At 40.8% G+C, this 22,477-nt stretch overlaps 1 protein-coding gene and 2 long non-coding RNA genes across 10 annotated transcripts in view; 1 reads left to right on the plus strand and 2 right to left on the minus strand.

The window, feature by feature from the left end:
- Positions 1-4,418: 4,418 nt before the first annotated feature.
- On the minus strand, positions 4,419-5,813 carry LOC134472460 (uncharacterized). Its single transcript, XR_010042277.1, has 2 exons — positions 5,488-5,813; positions 4,419-5,283 (listed from the first exon to the last, which is right to left on the minus strand). It is a non-coding gene; the product is annotated as an uncharacterized LOC134472460 (long non-coding RNA).
- A 102-nt stretch (positions 5,814-5,915) lies between these two features.
- LOC134472352 (uncharacterized) lies at positions 5,916-12,050 on the plus strand. 2 transcript variants are annotated; one of them, XR_010042162.1, is made up of 4 exons: positions 5,916-5,997; positions 6,292-6,389; positions 7,171-7,351; positions 11,396-12,050. It is a non-coding gene; the product is annotated as an uncharacterized LOC134472352 (long non-coding RNA). The 2 variants fall into 2 exon arrangements; XR_010042161.1 differs by having other exon boundaries at positions 7,171-7,315; positions 11,396-12,046.
- Positions 12,051-12,332: 282 nt separating this feature from the next.
- The window catches only part of Hecw1 (HECT, C2 and WW domain containing E3 ubiquitin protein ligase 1), a 388,661-nt gene continuing 378,516 nt past the window's right edge, over positions 12,333-22,477 (minus strand). For all 7 annotated transcript variants that reach the window (XM_063233918.1, XM_063233919.1, XM_063233922.1 and 4 more), the window contains 2 exons: positions 20,257-20,455; positions 12,333-16,506 (listed from right to left, as the gene is read on the minus strand). In XM_063233918.1, coding sequence (XP_063089988.1) covers positions 16,395-16,506; positions 20,257-20,455 — 311 coding nt within the window. In that variant the 3' untranslated portion in view covers positions 12,333-16,394. The remainder of the gene's footprint in view (positions 16,507-20,256; positions 20,456-22,477) is intronic.

The following is a 22,477-nucleotide window of genomic DNA, read 5'->3' on the forward strand; positions in this document are numbered from 1 at the left end:
AACTGAAATCCCATAAAGTTCTCCAAATATTAAACAAGGTAAGTTTTTAAGGCAAGATGCACTTTTAGAGATAAGAAAAACTTTATTTTTGTTTTGGAGTGTGTGTGTGTGTGTGGTGCTGGGAATTGAAAAATATTGACTTTTTGGATAAAATATTGATAAAAGGACCAATTCATCAGAACATTGTAATAATTTTAAATTTATACAGTCTTAAAAATAGACCATAGAAATATATGACCCACAATAACAAGACTAAAAAGGAAAACGTGAGATTTTTATATTTATATTTTTATTATTGATCTGAGATGTTTAACAGTGTTTCTCTGTGTTAAAAAGGGCAAGAAGACAAAAAAGAGAAAGGGTATAGATGTTTTAAACAATATAATTAACAAAATCGGCATGGTTGATATGCCACATGTGACCGAAATATACAGTGAAGTTTTAATTTTTAAAAAAAATATTACAACAAAAAATACATTGCCATAAATTCTCCCTTAAAATTCTCTGTCTTGCTTCGAACCCCCTCACCCCATTTCTCTTCCTCCTTTCTAAAGTCGTTCTGGAAGTCCTGTCTCTTGAGGACTGCACAGTTGTAGCTGCCTCCGTGTTCTGAACACATTCAAAATGTTTACCTTTCAAGGTCATTTTGATTCTGGGAATGAGCTGGAGGTTATGCAGTTCTAGATCAGGCAAAAAAGGTGAGTAAGGACACCTTGATGGATGTTTTCACAAGCCTGCCTTTCCACTGGGTGGCACTTGGCCTTCGTTGTATATTTTATCACACCCTAGAATAAATCTGAATAGCAGAATAATTTTGAAAATGTTGAAGTGCATAAGAAACCAAAACAGTTCTCAAATGATTTAAATCTTTAAATATTTTAAAAGGGTATAAAATCTAAAACAAATAACAATGAACTGATTTCTGCAAGAAGTAATTTCTACAAAATAAATCAGTGGGCTGCTTAACAATTCCAAATTTTTGCATGTAGAAATGTGTTATATGCGAAAAAAAGGCAAGATGGCAAAATATTTGCAAAATATAATTTGGCATGGTAGTCAGAAATCATAGATAAGGAATATATAATAGGAAGTATGCAAAAACGGTATTAGGAAGAGGTAAAAGAAAACAGAAGATAATTTTTGAATAGTCAAATATAATATCCAAATTTACCAGTAACCAAGGAAATATAAATTAATGGATGGAGTTCTTTTTTACTCTTTCTTTTCTTTTTTCTTCTTTTGATGGTACTGGGGGTATTACCCAGGGATACCCTACCACAGGGCTATGTCCCTAGTCCTCTGATTTATTTATTGAGTCATGGTTTTGCTAAATTGCCCAGACTGCCCTTGAGCTTTTGATCCTCATGCCTCATTCTCCTAAATAGCTGATTATAGGCCTGTACTACCACACACTGCTTAGTGGGTTCCATTTGTTCCAAAACAGTTAAACAATTTTAGGGTAATTCGATGCCTAATGTTAATGATAATGGAGGAAAATACTAGAAGGCTAATATCATAAGTTATGTTTTCTTCTTTTGTTCTGATGTACAGTTTGCTGTCCTCTCTGAAAACCCAGGTATCACCTCCTTCTGCCTGATTTTAGCAGTTCACCTCACCAAAACTGCTTCTCTCCTAACTGGTGTTTATCTTTATGCAATTGCATTCTGAACATGTTATAGTCCTCTTTTCCTAGTTAAGCAGGACAGGGACCATTTATTTCTATAGCCTAGGTATGTGTGTGACACTTCATAAATATTGATAAATAAATCAAATTGAACATAGAAAACTTAGTTCCTGTCTGGCAAGAAGGGAACTGTTAAATGTCATATATATTTGTCTGAATGGTTATGATGCAGCAGTTTCACTGGATTTTAAGAACACTGGATTTTAAGTTTTGCAATGATCACTATTAAAAAATTTGAAATAATTTCTACTGTGTATTATAGTTTTAAAAGTGCACCTTAAAAAGGTGACAGGGCATTAGCACTGTAACAGTGATTCTCTTTGAGAGAAGTGACTTTTGTTGAATAATTTTTTATACTTCCTGAATGTCTTAGAGGGTTATATATCACTTTTATGAATAAATAAGGTATAAAAGGTATAAAAATAAGGTTAAAAGATTTGCTTTATATATATAAAAGATTTGCTATATATATATATATATATATATATATATATATATATATATATATACTATATTTTCCATATAAATACATCTGGGCACAGAGTATGGCTATTTCAAATGTAACTCAGCCCCATGTAGCCATTCCCTATTTACTATGGGTTTAAGTCACACCCTCTTTGCCCCATAGCACCTCGGGTTGAAACTCGCCTTACATCCTTATGATATTTTAAAGTATGAGAGTATTGTTCTGGGAAATTATGTGTGGCTTACGGATCTTGGATCTTCAAAAGATAAAGCATGCTTTTGAGATTAGCAGTTCAGTTAAACAGCACCTTTCCTTTGACATATGATGTCAGGGAGAAAAAGTTGATTTGTACTTGACATTCTTGTTCCAAAATTAGCATATAGGTCAAATGTCTTGCTGTACTCTAATCTTCCAGGGACTTTCCCCTCCCAGAACTTAGCCTAGAAGAGAGCCACTTATTATGGTCCTCTTCTCTTTTCCTTTGCCATTTAGCCCTTCTAGATAAAGATAATATTTGAAGGAATGACAGTTCTTTCAGAGCTGTAATTTTCATGAGGAGCCTGCCTTGAAACCAGATGAAAATCCCTCATCATCCAAGGGCCAGGCTAGGAAGAGAACATTAAGTGAAGTAGCTACTCCATGTCAAAGAAGAGCTGTTGGGTGAATGTGGTAGAATCCATTCTCTCTAAAAGAAATGATGAATGTGGGCCTCAGTTCCCAGGTTAAGATTTACATCCTGAGACATTTACTGATAAAAATGAAATGCCTTATACATTGCTCTCCAGAGGAACAGAACCAGTAAAATTCATATGTAATTCTGCAAGGATTATGGAGATAGCATAAAGAATTTTTATGCTGGACTTTATTGGCCTGATCCAAGAATATTTTAATTCAAAATTTCTGTTTTCAATGCAAGAAATAACATATAATACTTATTAAATCTCTAATGTATTATAGGCATTGTTTGTGTAACTTCTGGAGGCCTCAAACAACACCATATGGATCTATAATTTCAACACAATCCCCATCAAAATTCCAGCACTTTATTTTATAGTATTCACGATTCAAGGAATATATGGAGAGACAAAGGATGCAGACAGCCAGGATAATATTGAAGGAGAACAATGTCACAGGACTGATTTTGTTGACTCGAGTAAGAAATGCCCAACTAAACTGAATCAGCATGGTTCTGAGTATGGAAGACCCTCCCTAGGGCAACTTGTCACCTGAATGGGATAAAAGGAAAATAAAGAACTAAGACTTACTTCTGTTTCTTCAGAGAAGCTCTAGTCATCACCCTCACCTTGGACATCATCAAACTTCCAGCAAAGACTCTTCAGCCTCCATCTCAGACCGTTAGGCCTCCTGATACAGACTTGTACAGGCCACAACACTGAGCTCCAGGCCTTTGACTGACCTTTGGACCTCCAGTGTGCAGACAGATTCTGTACTCTTCCACACCTGACTCTGGGTGACCACCGTAGGTCAATCTTGTGAATTCTTATGCATTCGTATATGTTGCAATAAATCTGTTTCTCTAGTTAATAAGCACTGCTTGATACAAGGACTTACATTTCAAGGTTACTATGAAGCTACAGTAATCAAGACAGTGTGGCAGTGGTAAAGAACAGACAAATCAAATAATGGAACAGAACAGAGAGCCCAGAAATAGACCTACAAAAACACAGGTAACTGGTATTTTTTCTTTTTCTTTCTTTTTTGTAGTATTAGGATGGAAGCCAGGGCCTTGTGCAGGTAAGTAAGTGCTCTACCACTGAACACCTCTCACTCTTGTAACTGAACTTTTTTGATAAAGGCATCAAGGCATTACAACACAGAAATGATGGCTTTTTCAACAAATGATGTTGGAACAAATGGATAGCCATGCTAAAAAGTGAGCCTATGCACTGACCTGCAGCTGTCACAAAAATTAGCTCAAAATTGGATCGTAGGCCTCAATGTAAAATGCAGGTTATTCTCACCTAAAAAATAGCATAAGAAAAAATGTAGATAACCTATCTCCATTTTTGAGATGGAAGAAACTGAAGTGTATGTTCAAGCAGCTGCTCTGTGGTGGAGCCAGAATATGAAGCCAGAAAGCTCAATCATCACAGGATCGCTCCCTGGTCACCACTCTGACCAGGCACTAGGATCAAATAGATAAGATTCCATTCCCATTGTCACCAGGTTTTGAGGTGCTGGGGACTCCTAGAATTTTTTTTTTAGGTTTTTCTTGTCCTAAACAAAGAATTGGACAAAACAAATGTGAAAAGTAGCCAAGTTTTACATTTATTAAAGGTAGGACCAGAAATATACTCTGCAGAGTGAGAGCAGGCCAACTAAAGAAGGAGAAGTACGTTCTAGGTGTGGGAAGGAACCGCCATGAAAGAGGGGCACAGTGGCCACAAAGTTAATGGCTGCCATCTTTAGTATCTCCTTCTCCTCAGGCTGACGTCAGACACAGGCCATCCTACCAAAAACCTGCTTGAGGTCATTCCCTCTGGCTCAGCTGTTTTGCAGTGCTGTAATCTCCCACCTTATGTTGGCACCAAACTCTTGAAGGCCAGGTCAAGACAGAACAACCCTCTCCTTGCAATAGGCTAAATTTGAGAGTAAAAGGAGGTCCCATAACTAACTTCCTAACTCAATAGACAGGTCAGGGAAATAGATGATAGTTTATCTGGTTAGTTTATGAGTAAAGCAGCTAGTGAGGGGCAAGGGTCTGAAGACAGAGCTGGGTGACCAGCGATACTGATGAGAATTCAAATAATAGTGAATTAGTACTTTTTCTCAGGCAATATGGGGTGCGGTCCACTACCCACCAAAGGGAGGGGCAGCCACTTCCTAGTAAGTGTCTGAGTTCTGAGAAAATTAAAACGTAAAATAACTACTTTTTTCTCTACAAGTCCCAGTTTCCTTTAAACCCTAGATATTGAAGACTAAGGTTAGAAACTTGAGTTCCAGTCAGTTGAAATCCACACACCCACTTAAGATAGGCGGCCACTAAACAACAGAGCAATGAAAGGTCATTGCAGCCACCCACTCAGCACCCCTCTGGAAATCCAGGAGTGACTCTGCCTATTCTTATATTCAGTAAAACTCCCCGAATCTCTTCTCGTTTGTGACTTCATTCCTAGACGTGCGAGAAACATGAGTTCAGTACATATATGGTAACAGAATCATCACAAAGTATTTTACACACATTTCCTCTTTTGTGTGTGCTAGAGCAAATATCAGGCTCCTCTAACGGTGTAGACAGGCTGCTGAATTAGGTCCAACAAGAATTTCACTTCCCTTAAATTGTTTGAGCAACACAAACAAAAGGAGGAAAACTTACAGGATCCCATTCAGTTTCTTACGAGGAAGTGTTCAGAATGAAAAACCAGAGATGAGAAGGGAAGGCATGAGGTCCGAATCCCAGCTGCCAAATCGGTATCTACAATGGAGTCACTACTGATAGACTTAATGTAGAAAATTCAATAAACAGTGTGAAAGCCATGATTAGCACAGGGCTCAGTGTAGACTGCCTTTCTTTTTCTCCCACTCTTCCGGCTGGCATCAGGTCTGGATGGTCCCATCAAAAATCTGCTCAAGTTCTGGCAAGAACTGAAGTCAGCACGCTCCAGGTACACAAGCAGAGCTGTGGGAACTGTTCTACGCATGTGTCCTTGGATTTTGTAGAATTAACAGGCCACGCCTACTTCCTCTGATGATTTACCAGCTCTAACCTGCTGCGTCATTATGCAAAACTGATAAACAAGGAACCTCTTAAGTATGTGGCAAAACAGAAATAAAAAGTAGCCTGGTAAATACATAAAATTTGATGGAGACAGCATGGAGGAGATGGGTAGGGAACTGCTTTATATAACTTTGATTTTTGAACCATATATATTTTAATATTACAAATAGGCTTAATCTTGTAAGACAGTAAAACCTAAAATTGAATACAAACTGATGGTCTGAGTACAAAATGGGCAATATGAATGAGCAGAGAAAAGAATTATTTTACATGGGTTTTGAAAATTCAACACATTCTTTATGGATATTTATTTATTTATTCATTTACTGTACTGGGATTGAACCCAGGGGCCTTCATGCTGAGCTACATTTCCATTCCTTTTCATTTTTTATTTTGAGACAGGGTTTTGTTAAGCTGCTAAAGTTTCCAGGCTATGTTTGAACTTGTGAACCTTGTGCCTCAGCCATCCAGAGTTTTGGGACTGTGGCTTTTGTTTTAAGGTAAGTATAGAAAAAATGGAAATTTTATAAAATTGGGATAGAGGGGTGAAGGGGTATTTTTGAGGGTGAGGTCCCCAGACACAAGAAAGCCCAAGGAGCAGATATCAGTGACAACAGCAAGCAGCAGCATGTTTATTGTCTGACTGGTGCATATCAGCTGTTATCAAGTTTCCATTCTTGTGTACTGTCATAACCCTGTGGCACATGCGCAGTAGTCTGTGCTAAGTCATGCTTATGTAAGTGGATCCCGCTGTGCACCTGTGCCAAACAGCAGAGCCATGGCATCATGCGTCCTGAGATGTCCAGGTCTTTGAAGCAATTGCTGTGGCTCCCCACATGTAGTAATTTTATCTCTACCTATATTTAATTAGAATTGGTTATCTTGAGGGTATTTCACATGTATTTTATGATAAAATAAATAAAAGGTTTGTTATCAGGGATCAATATTTTTAATGAAAGAGATACAAATTAATAAAGTAGCCAAGAAAAAACTCTTGAGTTGTAAACTCAGTTTGAACTACAAAGCAAGACCCTGGCTCGGAAAAAAAAAAATGTGGATATTGTAATCAGCATTTGGAGGGCCAAGGCAGGAGGATCACTGTTAGTTCAAGATCATCCTAGTGAAACCCTGTCTCAAAAAACCAAAAAAAAAGTGACTAGTAGTGATAGAAACACTTGCTGTACTAGTCAGGTGTCGAAGAATGCCAAAGGTCTGTTTGTACACTAGCGATCCAAAGAATCCAGTCCAAGGCCTGTAGCTCACTGCAGTACCCTGTGTAAGTCTATATCCAGAGGCCAAAATGTCTGGGGCGGAGGCTGATGGATCTGAGCTGGAAGCCAGGAGATGATGTCCAAGGTGAAGGTGAAGACTGGAATTCCTCTGAGAAAACAGAAGCAAATCTTCATTTCCACTTTATACCATTCAGGTGACCAGCTGCCCTGGTATAGGTCCTCTGTCTTTGGTCAGTACCCTCAGCTACACTCAGAGCTATGCTGAGCCAGTTAAATTGGGCTTTTCTTACTCAAATTGACACAGTTGGTTAATTATCACATTTGCTTTCTTTCCAATTTTAGAATCATCTGAACATTTCACCACTACAGATGATGCTTGTGGTTCATTTTTTTTGTACATAACTTACATAAGGTTAAAGAAATTCCTTTCTTTGAAAAAAATTGTAAATACGTGTTGAATTTTACTAAGTGATTGCTCTTGTTTATCAATATAATCTCTTTATTACATTGTTATGATAAGATACATTCTTATACACACTGACACTTAATGTATATTTAAACAGCTTTACGTGACTATGATAAAATACTTGAAATAAGCAGTTTAAAAGGGAGGAATTTTGGCTCTTGGTTCCAGAGGAATCAGTCCATGACCCCTTGGCTCCATTGCATTTTCATGGTAGAGTACATCATGGCAGGGGTTTAAGGCAGCCAGGAAGGAAAAAGGAAGTGCCAGGGTCCCAACACTGTCTATAAAAATCAACATCGCTGACATAAACCCAACTTATTCATAATGTTTTGTGTGTGTGTGTGTGTGTGTGTGTGTGTGTGTGTGTGTGTGTCTATGTTTCTCTATCACCTTGGCTGGTTTATTATGATTTTGTTTAGGATTTTTGCATCTATCCTTGTGAGTCAAGTTGGCCTTTTTGTTTGTCTGTTTATTTTTGCATTTGAGATAGATTCTCCCCTACATCGTCCAGGCTGGTCTTGAACTCTTGGGCTTAGAAAATCCTGTCGTAGCTTCCAGACCAGCTGGGACTGATGGCATGAGCCACTGTGCCTGGCCGTTTTCTTTTAACGTCCTTTTAAGGTTTTGCTCTCAGGATTATGCTGACCTCACAAAATTAATTGGGAGGTGTTCCTCTATTTCAGTTCTCTGAGAGAATTCACTAAAAAAGCTATGTGGACCTGATATTGTCTTTGTGGTATTTAAAAAGGTTAATTCAATTTTTCATAAATATTGAAGAAGTCAGATCTTCTGTTCCATATTGTGTCAGCTTTGGAAGTTTCTTCAGTGCAGGAATTTGTCATATTTATTGGCATAAAGTCTCTTGTACTAGACTACTATCTTATTTTTGGATATTTGTGATAGAGGCTTATAAATTTTGCTTGTTTTCTCCAAAATTAACTTTTGGGTTTGAGATGCATATTTTCTATTTAATTTCTGATTTTATTTTTCTATAATATGCTTCACCTATTTTTTGTGTTTAATTTTTCTTAGGTTTTTTTTTTTTTAGAACACTGACATTATCTTTCACTATTTCTTCTCTTTTAATTTGTGTATATTTACACAAAATATACACAATGTGTGTGTATGTCCCCACCCAAACTCATGTTGTGGAAATGAGCCCAATGAAACCATTAAGAGGTGATTAGCTCGTGGGTTGGGGTATAACTCAGCAGCACAAGTGCCTGGCTACCAAGTATGAGGTCGTGAGTTCGATCCCTGGTATCAGAAATAAAAAAGGCAGATTATTAGTTTAGGAGGGCAGAGCCCTCATTCGCGGATTAACACATTAGTGAGTTACTAGTTTATCGTGAGATCAGGTCTGTTATAAATGCCAGCTGGCTTTGTGCTTTGGATGGGTCCCTCTTGCTGTACAATGTCCTCTGCTGTCTCAGGATGCTGTGGTGTCCCATCAGCAAGGAGGTCTTTACCATATATGGACCCTTGACTTTGGTCTTCCCAGCCTCTACTAGGAGCTAAGTAAACCTTTGAGCTAAATAAACTGTAAGCTAAATAATCCTTTATTCTTTATAAATTATCCAGCTATGTATATGTAGTTACAGTAACAGAAAATGGTTGCTATGAGATAGCTTGTGCCATCCTGCTCTGTCCTGACCAGAAAGTCAGTGATTCTTCTGTCTAGCACATCTATGCTGCATACACTGCCTGCCCTCTTGTAACTTGGTAGCTGTCTAAGTTATCAGGTATATGGGGCTCAGGACTATCTGGTTTCAGGAATCCACCAAGGATCTTGGAACGTGTCCTCTGTGGATTAAAGGGAGCTACTTACTGTATGCAGTAATTGATTAATTGAATGAATATAGCATGTGGGGGTACTTGAGTGCTTGGTCCTGGGCCAGCCTCCTTGTACTCAAATCTTGGCTATCTCTTTACTAGCTATGTGTTTTTGGTGGGGTTACTAGTTTGTCTCTTTTTCTGTCTCTCTTGTTCTCTCTCACAGGATTGAACCAAAACTTTTGTGCTGAGCAGCATTTCTATCCCTTTCAAAATCCTGAGACAGGGTCTCAATAATTTGCTTAGTTTCCCAGGTTGTGCCGAAACTTTGGGCTCCTCCTGCTTCAATGTCTCACAGTACTAGGGTAATGGGTGTGTACCACCAAACTGGGCCATTTTTTTTTTCAGCTTAAAGTAAGGGTATAAAATCAGCCATTTCATAGAGTGAGACATGAAAGGCATATCAGTATATATTACTACTACTGTTCAGTGTTCGTGAGGTAGCAGGAAAGAGGATGTCATGGTTGAATTAAGTCCACAAAAGAAGGTACTGTATGCTGGAGTCCTGTTTCTGTATCTCAGATATATCCTTAATTGGAGTTAGAATCTCTACAGAGCTGATCAAGTTAAGATGAGGTGATTAGAATGGGTCCTACTCTTCCATAAGTGGTGTCCTTACAAAAAGGAGGATGTGTACACACACATGCACATGCCCACACACAAATCCACATGAAGGCACGCACACAAGAAGGACATCATTGGATGATGAAGGCAGTGACTTACAAACCAAGAAATGCCAAAGTCTCCCAGCAGCTGCCAGAATCTAGGAAATAGAGATAGAATAACTATGTCTTATAGATCTCAGAACCAGCTCCCTGATAACCTCCACCTCAAGCTGTTAGGCACAGCTACACTAACATTTTGTGCTGCTTCAAAAGAATGCTCTAGTAATTACACAGGGGCTTTGTGAACAAACTGGCATTTCCCTCTCTGGAGAATACACACCAGCTGGGAATTCCACCTGGCCCAATGGCACAGTCTCTGTTCCCATCTCTTCTGCACATGCTCTCAGCAGATTTCCTAATGATGCCAGGTGCAGGGCCCCAAGGGGTAGTTGGTGACAGGGCATCTTGTTAGCCGTCAAAGTAAAGCTTAATGGGCTTGAGCAAGTCAACTCTCCTTGCATCATCAGATTGCTTTCCTCCAAGATGAGACAGCCAGGCAAAGATACCTACGTTCACCCCTGGCTGTGAAGATGGTGATTGCTGACTGGTATAGAGGTCCGTCTGCTCCTCCCTCACTGTTCATGTTTTCCGCTATAAAATATCCCCTGCCCCTGTGGACAGGGAAGCACACCTGTGACCCCAGCTAGTTGGGATACTGAGGTAGGAGGACACAAGTTTGAGGCCAGGCTGGGGGACTTAGTGAGGCCCTATCTCTAAACAAACAAACAAACAAACAAACAAACATCTGTGAGGTGCAGCACTGTGGTGAAGCACTTGCCTAATATGTGTGAGGTCCTGGGTTCAGTCTCAGGACAGCAAGATGGGGGTGGGGGGTGGAGATGGGGGAGTAGGGGGTGGGACAGAGGGAGAGAGGGACAGGGCGAGGGCCAGGGCAAGAGAGAGAGACAGCGAGAGACAGAAAGAGACCAACAAACAGAAGAGGGGAAACAGAGCCATCCCCCAGAAACATATCTAAACTATATATTAAATATAAGCTGTCTGTGTCCCCTCTTTTTCTTGCAGCATGCAGTTAATGAATGTCGGACTAGTATATAGAATATGGCCTTGGAAATCAGCATCTGAAAAGTGTAATCTTTTTTTTTTTGAGGCAAGATCGCACTATATAGTACAGGCTGGCCTTGAACTTGCTCATGCAGTCTAGGCTGGCCTCTAACTCACAGTGACCCTCCTGCCTCAGCCTCCTGAGTGCTGAGATGACAAGTGTGCGCCTCATGCCCAGCTCTAACATCTAATCTTGACTTCAGAATAGTGATCAGATTAAAACAATTATAACCTCTTCTTCTTTTCAGGCTGGACTCGAACTGACAGTGATCCTCTTGGCTCAGCCTCTCTAATGCTGTCATTATAGGCATGTGCTACCACGCCTGGCTGACCTATTCTTTTTTTTTCTATTCTTCTTAAATGCTTGACCAATCTGAGACCTACAGGCCACTTTCCCTCTTTAATGTTATCATAAAAAATATTTAAAGGTAACAGAAGCTTTGTCATTTACATATATGAGGCTTAAGGTAAAACTTAATTAGGTCCACGCAAGCCAAAGGGCCAGTAGGTTAAGTGTTTTCTTACACTGTCCTGGAGAAACTAGTTTCAGTTAAAAAAAGAAACAACCCCCCCCCTAACAAAAAACTAAATCAGTTCAAGGACGTATATAAAAATGTATCATCTGTAGGTCTTCCTAACCTTCAGTCGGTCCCTGTGGATTTTCTTCTTCCAATCCTATTCCTATTTTTCCCTCATAATAAAATACTTTTCTTCACCTGAATAAATCAGCCTCTGGCTTCTGCAGGCTGGGGAGGAAGGGATGCCGTCTGTGGGGTGTGCCTGAGGGCACAGCCTGTTTCCTAGTGCTGCCAGCTCTTGTCCTAGGGCCACTGGGTAGCAGGCTGTGGCCAAGTCTTGGTGGAAGCCTCTCACTGGGAAGGGTTTCATACATGCCACTGTCCTCTGGCTCTACCTGAAAGATGCCACTGTCCTCTGGCTCTACCTGAAGGATGCTCAGAAAACGACGCCCGTGTGCACGATGACCTTCTTAACGGGAGCTGTTCCTTTATTCACGGATCTGTGAGGGCATAGTTTTCTCATAAATGATTTCCCTCCCTGGGGATTGGCTGTCACACCGCCTGGAAGCCTTCCATGCTGTTCTATTGCTTACAGCCAGGAAGAGGAAGCAGGGCAGAGATGGGGATGGGGACCCCGGTTTCCCTTTGCAATAAGGAGCACACACCGTGCCATACCAAAGTGAGTTTATTGACATTCCTTGAAGGTGGTAGGATAGAAGAGAAAGCGCGGCCTGAGTATCACGTGACATTTTTCTTGTCGATGTAAGCAAAATCAGCCCAGTGATGTGGACTTCTCCTGCTATGACTACAACAAAGACTTTTTAACAAAATCGTTATAGACGTTTCCTTAGATAAACTTGAAGCTGCAGGAAGTAGGCTAATTGAACAATATTTACTCTATATACTACCTCTAGGCACCTTTTTTTTTTCTTTTTTCTACTAGAACAAAAGGACTACATGTCACTAACAGGAAAATAACACTTTCTCTTTTGAACCTTGGGATGCTGGGAACATCCATCCCAGATTTTTATGATATAGTATTGCAGTAGTTTTAATCATGAACACTGAAATACATAATAATAATAATAAAGCACCACATTTGTTATGTAAAGTTCTAACTACTTTCATTTGAAAGTGTTTTCATCTCGACTGGGAAAACATCTGTGGTCTTTGAGAAGTGTTCTGAACACAAATTTCATGCACATGGTGTGACACATGGACTGACAATCTGACTGGTACATTAGAACTGTCCTGAAAAAATCGAGTTGAGTAGCTTGCCACGCAAGTATTCCCACAGTTAAAGGACACATGGTCGTGTATTAAAAGGAAAGATATTTAAATATTGCATATTGAAAGCCTGCCCCCAAAACATATATCTCTTTTTCTTAATTTTCTTCTTTCCTCTCAACTTTTTGTGGTACAAAGTGATGGTGGTAAAAATTTTTCACATCTTCTGCCTGTTTGTATACAAAGGAAGTCACAAAGAATTCAGTAGATCTATAATGCTTCTTCCAACCCTGCGCAGTTGGTTTTTATTTTGGAATAATTCTTTTCATATTTGGGAATAAAATGTTTGTGGTGCCCATGAAATTATTATAATACCTTAAAGCATTTTTTTCCAAATTGTAACATAAAATTTCTCTTACCATTCTTGTTGTCTCTCCATAATGTCTTACACTTTTACTAAAACTCTTGCTAAAACATAATTTGGTTTTAGAGGGTTGTGACTTACAAGTGATTAATTTTGCAGTTTTCCTCCTCAGGAAGAATTCGTGCTTTAAATAAAAAAAAAACCCAAACATATATTTAACAACTAGATCTGCCTTATCCTTTAAATTACATTACTTGAGGTGGGTTATGACTCCCCCTGTTGCAATTCATGGGAACATTTAACTTAACAGCTATTTCTTCATACATAGGAGAAAATTACATATGATTTACAATCAGATTTAGGTGTGAGGTAAAAGGATCCTGCGAGGGACTGGTTACTGAGCTTTGCTACACCTTGATTTTCTTCCTCTAAGATACGCTCGCATGCAGTGCTCCCACCCAGTTAAGTGAACTTCACATTTTCTCGGGTGACTTTGACATTAGTATCTCTTACAGCATTTTGCACATTTATGAAATGCTGTTCCGAGTTACACTTGGTGAGCTACATCTCGGGCAAGGCATCTGTGGTACAGGTGGTACATAAGGAAAAGTTAGTTGAAAAATCACTGACACCCAAGGTACATATTTATGTATAATGTTTATGATAACTTGTTCTTTTCATATATGGTATTATTAACTAATATATTTAGTAGATTAGGTAGGTATTTATGAAATTGTAAAACGCTCCAGGAACAGATTCTATCTTTTGAGCGCTTTTCTTCCTTTCCAATGCTTGACAAATAACAGAAGTACTAAAACATAAGTGGGTTTGATGGTGTATGTCTGTAATCTCAGTACTCTGGGATGCTTGAGATCGGAGGATCACAGGTTTGATTCCAGCCCAGGCAACTTAGTGATTTAATGAGACTGTGTCTCAAAATTAGAAAAAGAAAAAAAGGCTGACAATGCAGCTCAGTGCAAAGGCCCTGGATTATATATCTAGTACTGAGGGAAGAAATAAAAAAATGGTAATGTATGTAGTTCAGTGTGAAGGTTCTGGGATCAGTCCCCAGTGACAACAACAACAACAACAACAAGTCTGAAAAAAGAGTTGATGTTTGGATTAATGATTATATGATACTAAACTCCAAAGATCAAAGATGCCCCTCCATATTTAGGATGCTGTGCAAAGAGCATAAGGACATGATAAAATGATTTACATAACCCTAACATTTGCATCTCACATATAACAGCTGTACTGGAAGCCACTACTTTTCAGGTATCGAAACGTGCGCTGAATTTTACACATCCCTCAAATTCTGAGTCATAGGACTTACACATTCCATCCCATCTTGGTAAATATTCTTTTTAGGCACTATTAAATACAGGCTAAATTTCTATAATGTACACTCCCTGAATGAGAATCTAAAAACATCAGGAAATGGTGCTGGGCATTGTAACTAATTCCTATTTTGTTTTGAGTTTTATTCTACTTCAGAGTTTATTTTCTTTCAGATTACAAGAAACACAAGTAACACCCTGTTCATACACAAGCTGGCATAGTGAGCCAAAAGGCATAGCTTTATCTGAAATTAAATTTGTCTTACAGTTTTCCCATTTCTGCCTCTTTTAAGACTTTGAAAATAATGTGACATTTACAGAATCAGGTCTCTTTAACTTTTCTTTTCCCAGTGAAGAAAAACACTTTCATTTTTGACACATTTCAGACAACATGGGGTAACAGGGTTACAAAAATAGCAAATGACCATTGTGGTTGGGTTGATCTTCAAATGTAATCAAGAGGTGAAGTCTTTCGAGCCTGCAACTGTTTTTTCTGAAAACACAAAAGTTTTTTTTAAAGATATCTTTTTACTGAATGCTAAAAGAAACTGGATATTTATTTTGACACAAACCAACGTGCCTTTGGAGGATTGCTATGGATGGAGAAGTACAGATTGCCCTTGATCCTAACAAGCACCGTCACTCTCTGCAGCTTCTTAGTGTGGTCTCTGTGGATGACCAGACGTGGAGGAACTTGACCACCATGATTTAAAAAACAAAACAATGAATAAAAAAATCAGCATAAAGAAACAGCAAGATTCACCTGCTGAATAATAAATGTGGCTTTAACAAACAAAAGTCATGAAATATCTATATATTTTTTTCCTGTTGTGAAGAAGTGTACCTACATCGAACAGAGCAGTACAGAACCCAGGTATTCAAATCAATGTACTAAGTCCTTCTCTCCTTTCTCCTGTTTGTTTTAGCACATTTTATACAATGCAAGGGAGTTGAGGCCTCATCTTTCAGCCTACTTCAAGGAAGATTTCTTTCGTAAACATATGCACAAGTTTGAGCTTCTTGAGTGGTGCTTACTGGAGGTGCTCCCCCACCTCTCGACTTCTCTGAATTCAAGTTGAGCCCAGCAATAATTGGGATGCACTGCATTACATCGGCAGGGTGTGTTTATCTTGATGTTGTTAATTATTGGACGTATCATATTTGCACCATTTGTCTGAGCTAGTTCCGGCCGATGGGACCGATGCCACCTATGAATCATGAGTTGAATGTATAAAATTTCAGTGTTGCCACTTGCTGTCCTTTGGATGGTAGGACACATGGGGAAAAGCAGTGTGGGAGGAAAACAAAGAGGCGATCAGCTCCTAAGTCTGGAGTTGATTGTTAGAAATGATTAAAAAAAATGGTAGCTTTGCTCAGAAGACATGGGTGTATAAAAGCTTGGAATGCAAAAGCTTAAATTTTCCCTTAAACGATAGAGATGGAAGTAAACATTTATTACCATTTGGTCAAGTGTAGCATAACTTGCATTCCTATTTCATTGTTAGTAATGGAGGTATGTGGAGATATACACAGACCTTGAGACAGCTGTTTGTTTTTTTTTAATATTGCATACAGGCTAGCAGTTCATTGAAGACAGAGGAGAGAAGCCTGAAGGTTAGATCTGAGAAGAAGGCAGTTCTTCATGCACAGCTTTTGTCAATCCTGATTTGGTTTGAACATAAAAAGAATGGAATACCAAAATCAAAGGAGAGTTGATGAAGGGACTAGGAAAGGGGTCATCCCAGAAGGGGTGATGTCATTGGCCAGGACAATGTCAAGGGGAGGAGGCTCCATTTCCTCACTCCAGTCCAAAGGTGCTGGTTTCTTCGACCGCTGTCAAGAGCTTTTCATACAACATGGAGTAGGACGGATACGGTGGAAGGTCCAATCGGTTGAAGCATGTGTGTGCCCTGAATAGAGGAGAGAACGCTGGTGAGAGTATTTCAGTGATACAGCTGGCTCTGGATATACCTGTGACCTCAGTGGGAAATACAAAGTGAAGAGGACCAGGACTCAGGACAGTTGTAAAACACTGCAGACTACCAATCAGGATGGACCAGCCGAGGAAATGGAACAACTAGAAGTGGGTGGTTGTGATTTGTAAGCAAACTACACTAGCGAACCAGTGGTCAACCCTATGGCACCAACTCACTTTGGCAATTGGGATACAAACTTAGATGTCCTTCCTTTGTGAAGGACAAAGAAAAATAATTACTACTAAAGGTTCAGATTCTTAAGTCTGTTTGCCTACCTCTGATTTCTGGGCTGCTGTAAACCAAGTGTATTCTGGAGGAATCCACAGTGTTCTGGAAGTTTTATATTCGAGTAGGATACACATCCCCTGAGGTTGAAGTGTTGCATTTCTGAGAAGAGCTGAGCTTGTGAGACAGCGCTCCCTCAATGCCAGGGCATCCTCACATCACCGCCCCAGGGTCTGTGTCACGTGTCATGTGCTACATTCTGCAGGCCCATGCTTGCCGAGTCTGCCTTGGCCCATGAATGCCCTCCTTGCTGAGCTGCTCACACAGGAACCAGAGAACACCCCTGTGGGTCTCCAGCAGGCACAATAGAGGCACAGCACACAAGGACTCCTCCTGGGGCACCTCATTCACCTGACTAGCTATTTACTGTGGAGAGGTTTTTTTCTGTTTGTTTGTTTCTATGCACTTTTATTGATGCTGGGTCCCGTACTAGAGTAGGGAGAAAGGGGAATGGGTGCCACTGGAAGTTAATTTTATCCCTTTCCCTCCCTAGAAGGAGGCATGTGTTGAAATAGTGTTTGGAGACACCAACCAGCACAGAAAGGACACCCCAAATCCAATCCTATCAAATAAAAAAACCCCTGAAACTAATGTATGCACAAATCAAACTAAATTCCCTCCACTGGATTTTATTTGGGACATTAAACTCCTTTAATTGTAATATCTTTCTGGGAACAATCTGTACTTTTGTTGAAGTCTATAACCAGCGTACCAGAGCCAGATCTCTGTGAAGGCCGGTTCAAGAACACTTGGGGTATGGAAGTTGATTATTTTGGGGATGGGAATGAGGGAACTGGAGAGAGAAGGAGCCTTTTCCTGCCCAGGAGACTGAGAAAGATGTCCGTGGTTTCCTTCTGATCTCCCAGTATCCACTCCCCCTCCGAACAGCTGCCATCTTGTCCTTAGAGAAGTGTCTCTCATCTGTCCTCCTGTCCTCTTCCCCTCTCAAAAGACAACAGCGAGCAGAGTTCTTCGGTCTTTACCTGAGATTCAACCCGACCTATGTTCACTTCAAAGGAAAACAGCTTAAATATTTTATCTACACCAGAGTATTTGAGTGAGAGTGAGAGGAAAGTCAGTAAATCGAGGTGGACAAAGAGGGCAGTGACTCTTCTCTCTGTTTAGAAAGATGGAAACTGGAACATACGCTAGGCTATGGCTCACCAGGTAAAGTGGGGCGGACGAGTCCCACAAGTGCTTTGGGAACTAGCTAAATTCGCCAGGAGTGAGCTATAAGCAGATACTGCCTTCCTTTTTTCCTCCTGGTCATTTTAATGGCACTTGAGAGCAGAAATATTATAGGGAAAAAATCCCCTGTATTTACCAGATAGTTGGAAGGAATTTAATCCTGAGCCAGTGTAGAGGGGTAAATGGAAATATGAATAAATACCAGTTAAAACATCAGGAGTTCTTTACTGGCTGCTTTTACTGTATTGGTCCACAGTGTTGGTTCACTCCCTTAGCCAAGTTCTAGTTTGTCATCTAGAATGAACTCAATGAAACCTCACTCGGGCTCCGCATTCCTGTGTGCTCACTGCCCTCCAGGGGTATCTCCCACAGCAACGGTGCTTGCTGACCTGATTCCTTGTGCTAGGGGCCAAGACAGCAGGCAGATGTGGGCCAGGGCAGGAAACAGGGATCACAGGCTGGGCCTCTCTTCTCATCCCAGTCTAGCCACTGGCCAGCTTTATGACCTTGGGAAAGTCAGTTAATCTGCCTGAGCCTCAGTTTTCTCACTTGTAAAATGGGGTTAATAATACCTGCTGTGTGCACCCAAGAGAGTTATTGGGAGGTTCATCGACAGAATGCATATAAATGCCTTTCATAACCTGTGAATCATCATTTAAACATAAGACTCTCTCATAATGCAGTCATGACTGGGATAATGATTTTAGGAACTGTGTCATGCTTGAGGCTTAAGACCCTGGGTTTCTCCACATCACCTACTGGCAAGTGAATCACCTTCAATCTCCTCAATGATTTTTTTGAAACTCCACAAGAATTTTTTCAGTCCTGCCATGTCGAATTTCATTGTGTTAATGTTAACTAGAGTTCTGGAAACTTCGGGATACTCCTGGATTTAGATGGTGTCCCTTGGTGCACTGGTTAGCCTTCTGACCTGGGTCATCTGCTCAGCTGATCTCTCTGTGTCCTTGAGTTTTTCTAAGTTATCCACTGAAGTGTTAACCAATACAGTACCACAGAAAGTCTTGTGCCGTCCACTAGAGACTGCTCAAAGGCATCCAAAAGAAACAACAGAGGCAGCCATGATGATGGCTGGTTGTTCACTCAGGTGTGAAACCAGCTGAGAAGCTGTGTAATCCCTTCACGCATCTTTTCTCACCACCAAACCAACAGCCTCATTCATTCAGATGGGTCTTATCCTCAGCCCTGCTGAGCCCACTCTTTTTGAAGCTCATCAATACTTCTGTCCGCAAATCCAAAAGCCCATGCTCTTCCCACACCTGCTGAAGCTCCTTAAACAACCAAGCCCCCAAAGAAATAAACCTTTCTTCTTTTTAAAGTGACATTTCCCAAGTGTTTGTCCAGTAACAGAGAGCTGATTAACATAAGTGGTCAAGTCCACACAGACAAGTCTGAATGAAATTCTTTTTCTAGTTAGAAAACATCAGAAGAAGAAGTAAGGATCAGTGTTATCTGTAGTTTGTGAAAGTTGTATTTATTGGATGCAACCAGGCATGCTTAGGGTGCTATGGCAGAGACTTAAAGTGATATTTGTTACCCACGGTTTCTATAGGAGTATTCCTTGGTGTTCTTTGTTTCACTGATCAGGATTATGTTACCCAGAGTGGCATAGTGAAGATACGTGGCACGAGAAATTTATTCTGTAACACTGCTTGGACCCCTACTCTTCCTTTCCTAAGTTTATCCTGTAATCTTGCTTCACAGGGAACTGTATGGGAGTCACTGTAGAGGCTCATTCTCAAATGTTTTAAAACTAAATGGGAAAAATATGACACACACAGACATGGGTATATAACTACCCTATCAAGGGACAGGATAGAGAAGTACAATATGGTGCTGAAAGCATTACTCTGGGACTCCAGTGTCCTCACCCTACTGCCCTTATTTCCCTCTCCCCACGTTAGATATTCTTCTTTAAATGAAGGTGGACTCTACACACATTCGAAACCTACCCATGACTGACATTCACGCCAATACATCACAGCCCTGATACTATCCATCATCAAACCAAGACTGAAGTCTCAATCTAAACCTCAGGAACATCACACCGATAGCTTCCACTAAATAACTCAAATAACAACACTGGGTGACAAGCAAGAGTTCGTCTCAGAGGATGCCCATGCAACCTCCAATGGCAAAGATAAAATTCGCCTTCTTCAGGAAGTTTCCTGAAGGTTCGCAGGAGCTCTGTACCTGGGGAGAGATGTGATTTTCCCCCATTTCTCAATGCAGAAACGCCGAAGCCCATTGCTTCCTCGGAGAGCTGCGAAGCCTTCGTAGGGCACGCTCGAAGTTCCTGTGACGAACTGCAGCAGTCTCAGCCTCTGCTCATTATTGAAGCGTTCCACTGCGGCCCAGAACCAGCGGATCACCAGGTGCCCATCGTGATAGCCTGATCAGAGCAAAGCGTGGGAGAAAGAGGATGTGGAGGAGGAGCAGGGGCGACATAGCTAAGGTATATTAACTGTGCAATGGCTTTGGACTCGCTGACTTTGATTTTTCTCTCCCTTTCCTTCCTTTTTGTGGTATTAGAGATTGAACATGGGGCCATCCCAGCCTTCTTAAAATTTTAAAAATCTGATATAGGGTCTCATTGAGTCCCTAAATTGCCCACACCCAGTTCAACCTTGAGATCGTTCCACCTCAGCCTCCCCCAGTGCTGGAATTACAGACCTGTGGCTGATTTGTCTAAAAATGGCCTTTAGATAGGTTAGGTCTAAAATGATTTGTGTAGCTAGGTCAGGTTCTAAACCAAAAGCAGATTTAGAAAAATAGCTATTTTGTGAAAGGACCTTATATCCTGGAGATGTCCTCAGAGACATTTCCTACTTACACAATTGGGACACCACTTTAAATATCCTTGCCTTATGCAAATGTCGACAAGTAACAGAAAGGCTTGGAAGAGACAGACCTTGTGTGGACACAGGATTTTGTGCCATTTCTTTTGATCTGAAGTTTTACCTCCTGGCAACCCCATGCTCAGGAGCCTTGGGAGAGGCTGGGGGTGAACAGCGATGTGGCTGAAGGTGCTGGGTTGTTAAGCAGTAGTTCCTGGGGCCTGGTGGGACCCATGTAGGAGTACTGGGCCATCTCCTACTAGGCTGGAAAGGCCATCGTGGATCAATTAAGATAAATGATACATCAAAAACAAGAGGCAGTCAGAGATGGGAGATCTGCACAGGCTCTGGCAGAAACAGAGAGCTGCATAAAGGACTTGGGGTATAAGTTCAGGATGGGAAGGATTTGGGTAAGTGGAGAAAAGGGGGATGATATATCTGGTAGAGGAAATAATAATAAGAATGGAAACAAACCAACAGGGACCATTCAGCTGGCCAGTGCAGAGGGCACCTGATAAGGAGGGAAAGGAAATTACTGGAAGTGCTAGAGGCCTTGACATCTAGGCAGAGATGATCTGACCGACACCATAGACCCGCGGTTGCCACATCAGGCCCACCTAGAAGTTCTGGTTGCCGAGTATAGTGGGGGGCTAGAGAGCTAATGGCACCCCTAGTTCTCTCTCTCTCTCTCGCTGATCTACTGTGTTTCACTGTAAAATTTTATGTGAAGAAAGGGTTATGAGACTTACGAGAACTTTTTATAAATGTCCATAAGGAGTATATTTTGTGAGTAGGGAAGTGGCCTAATGAAAACAGTTTTTAGGCTAGGCATGGTGGTCACGCCTGTATCCCAGCACTCTGGGAGGCCAGGACAGGAGGATGGTAAGTATGAGTCCAGCCTGGGCAGCTTAGTGACTCAGAGAGAACCTGTGTCAAAAATAAAATACAAAAGAAAAGGGCTACGGCAGTGGTAGCTCGGTGTGAATTCCTGGGTTAACCTTGGCTACCAAAAAGGAGTAGCAAGTTTCAGGGAGCCTAGTTTGGCAGCATGCAGGGTGAATAGCTAGGAGGGGTTGAGAGATCACAGTTAGAGGTGCAGAGGGCTCCAGCTCATAATCCACTCGTGTGGATGGAAGTGTCCTCTGTAAGCCTTTACTCAGAGTGTGGCCAGAGATTACTGTCCCTGGAAGAGAGTTCAGGTCGGAAGCTGTGTAAGTACCTGGTTTGTTCTAAAGGAAGGCCATGGCTTTTATAGTCTTTAGAAAGTGATGGATTACAAAAAAAAAAAAAAGAGAGAGAGAAAAGAAAGTGATGGATTTGGCTGGGCTGGGGATGTAGCTCACTGGTAGAGCACTGGCTTAGTACCCACAAGGCTCTGGGATTAATCCCCAGCATTGCAAATAGCAATACCAACACCACCACCACTGAGGTATGTGCACATATGATGGACTATTACTCAGCCTGAAACAGGAATGTGGGACAGAAACAAGCTACAACACGGACAAATCTCAAGATCTTCTAAGTCAAAGAACTAGACATAAAAAGACTTTTGTAGATTCTGCTATACCACATATCTA

The sequence above is a fragment of the Cavia porcellus genome, unplaced genomic scaffold (assembly GCF_034190915.1).
Source record: "Cavia porcellus strain 051 isolate PalLab524CR breed Dunkin Hartley unplaced genomic scaffold, mCavPor4.1 scaffold_23, whole genome shotgun sequence".
NCBI classification, from domain to species: domain Eukaryota; kingdom Metazoa; phylum Chordata; class Mammalia; order Rodentia; family Caviidae; genus Cavia; species Cavia porcellus.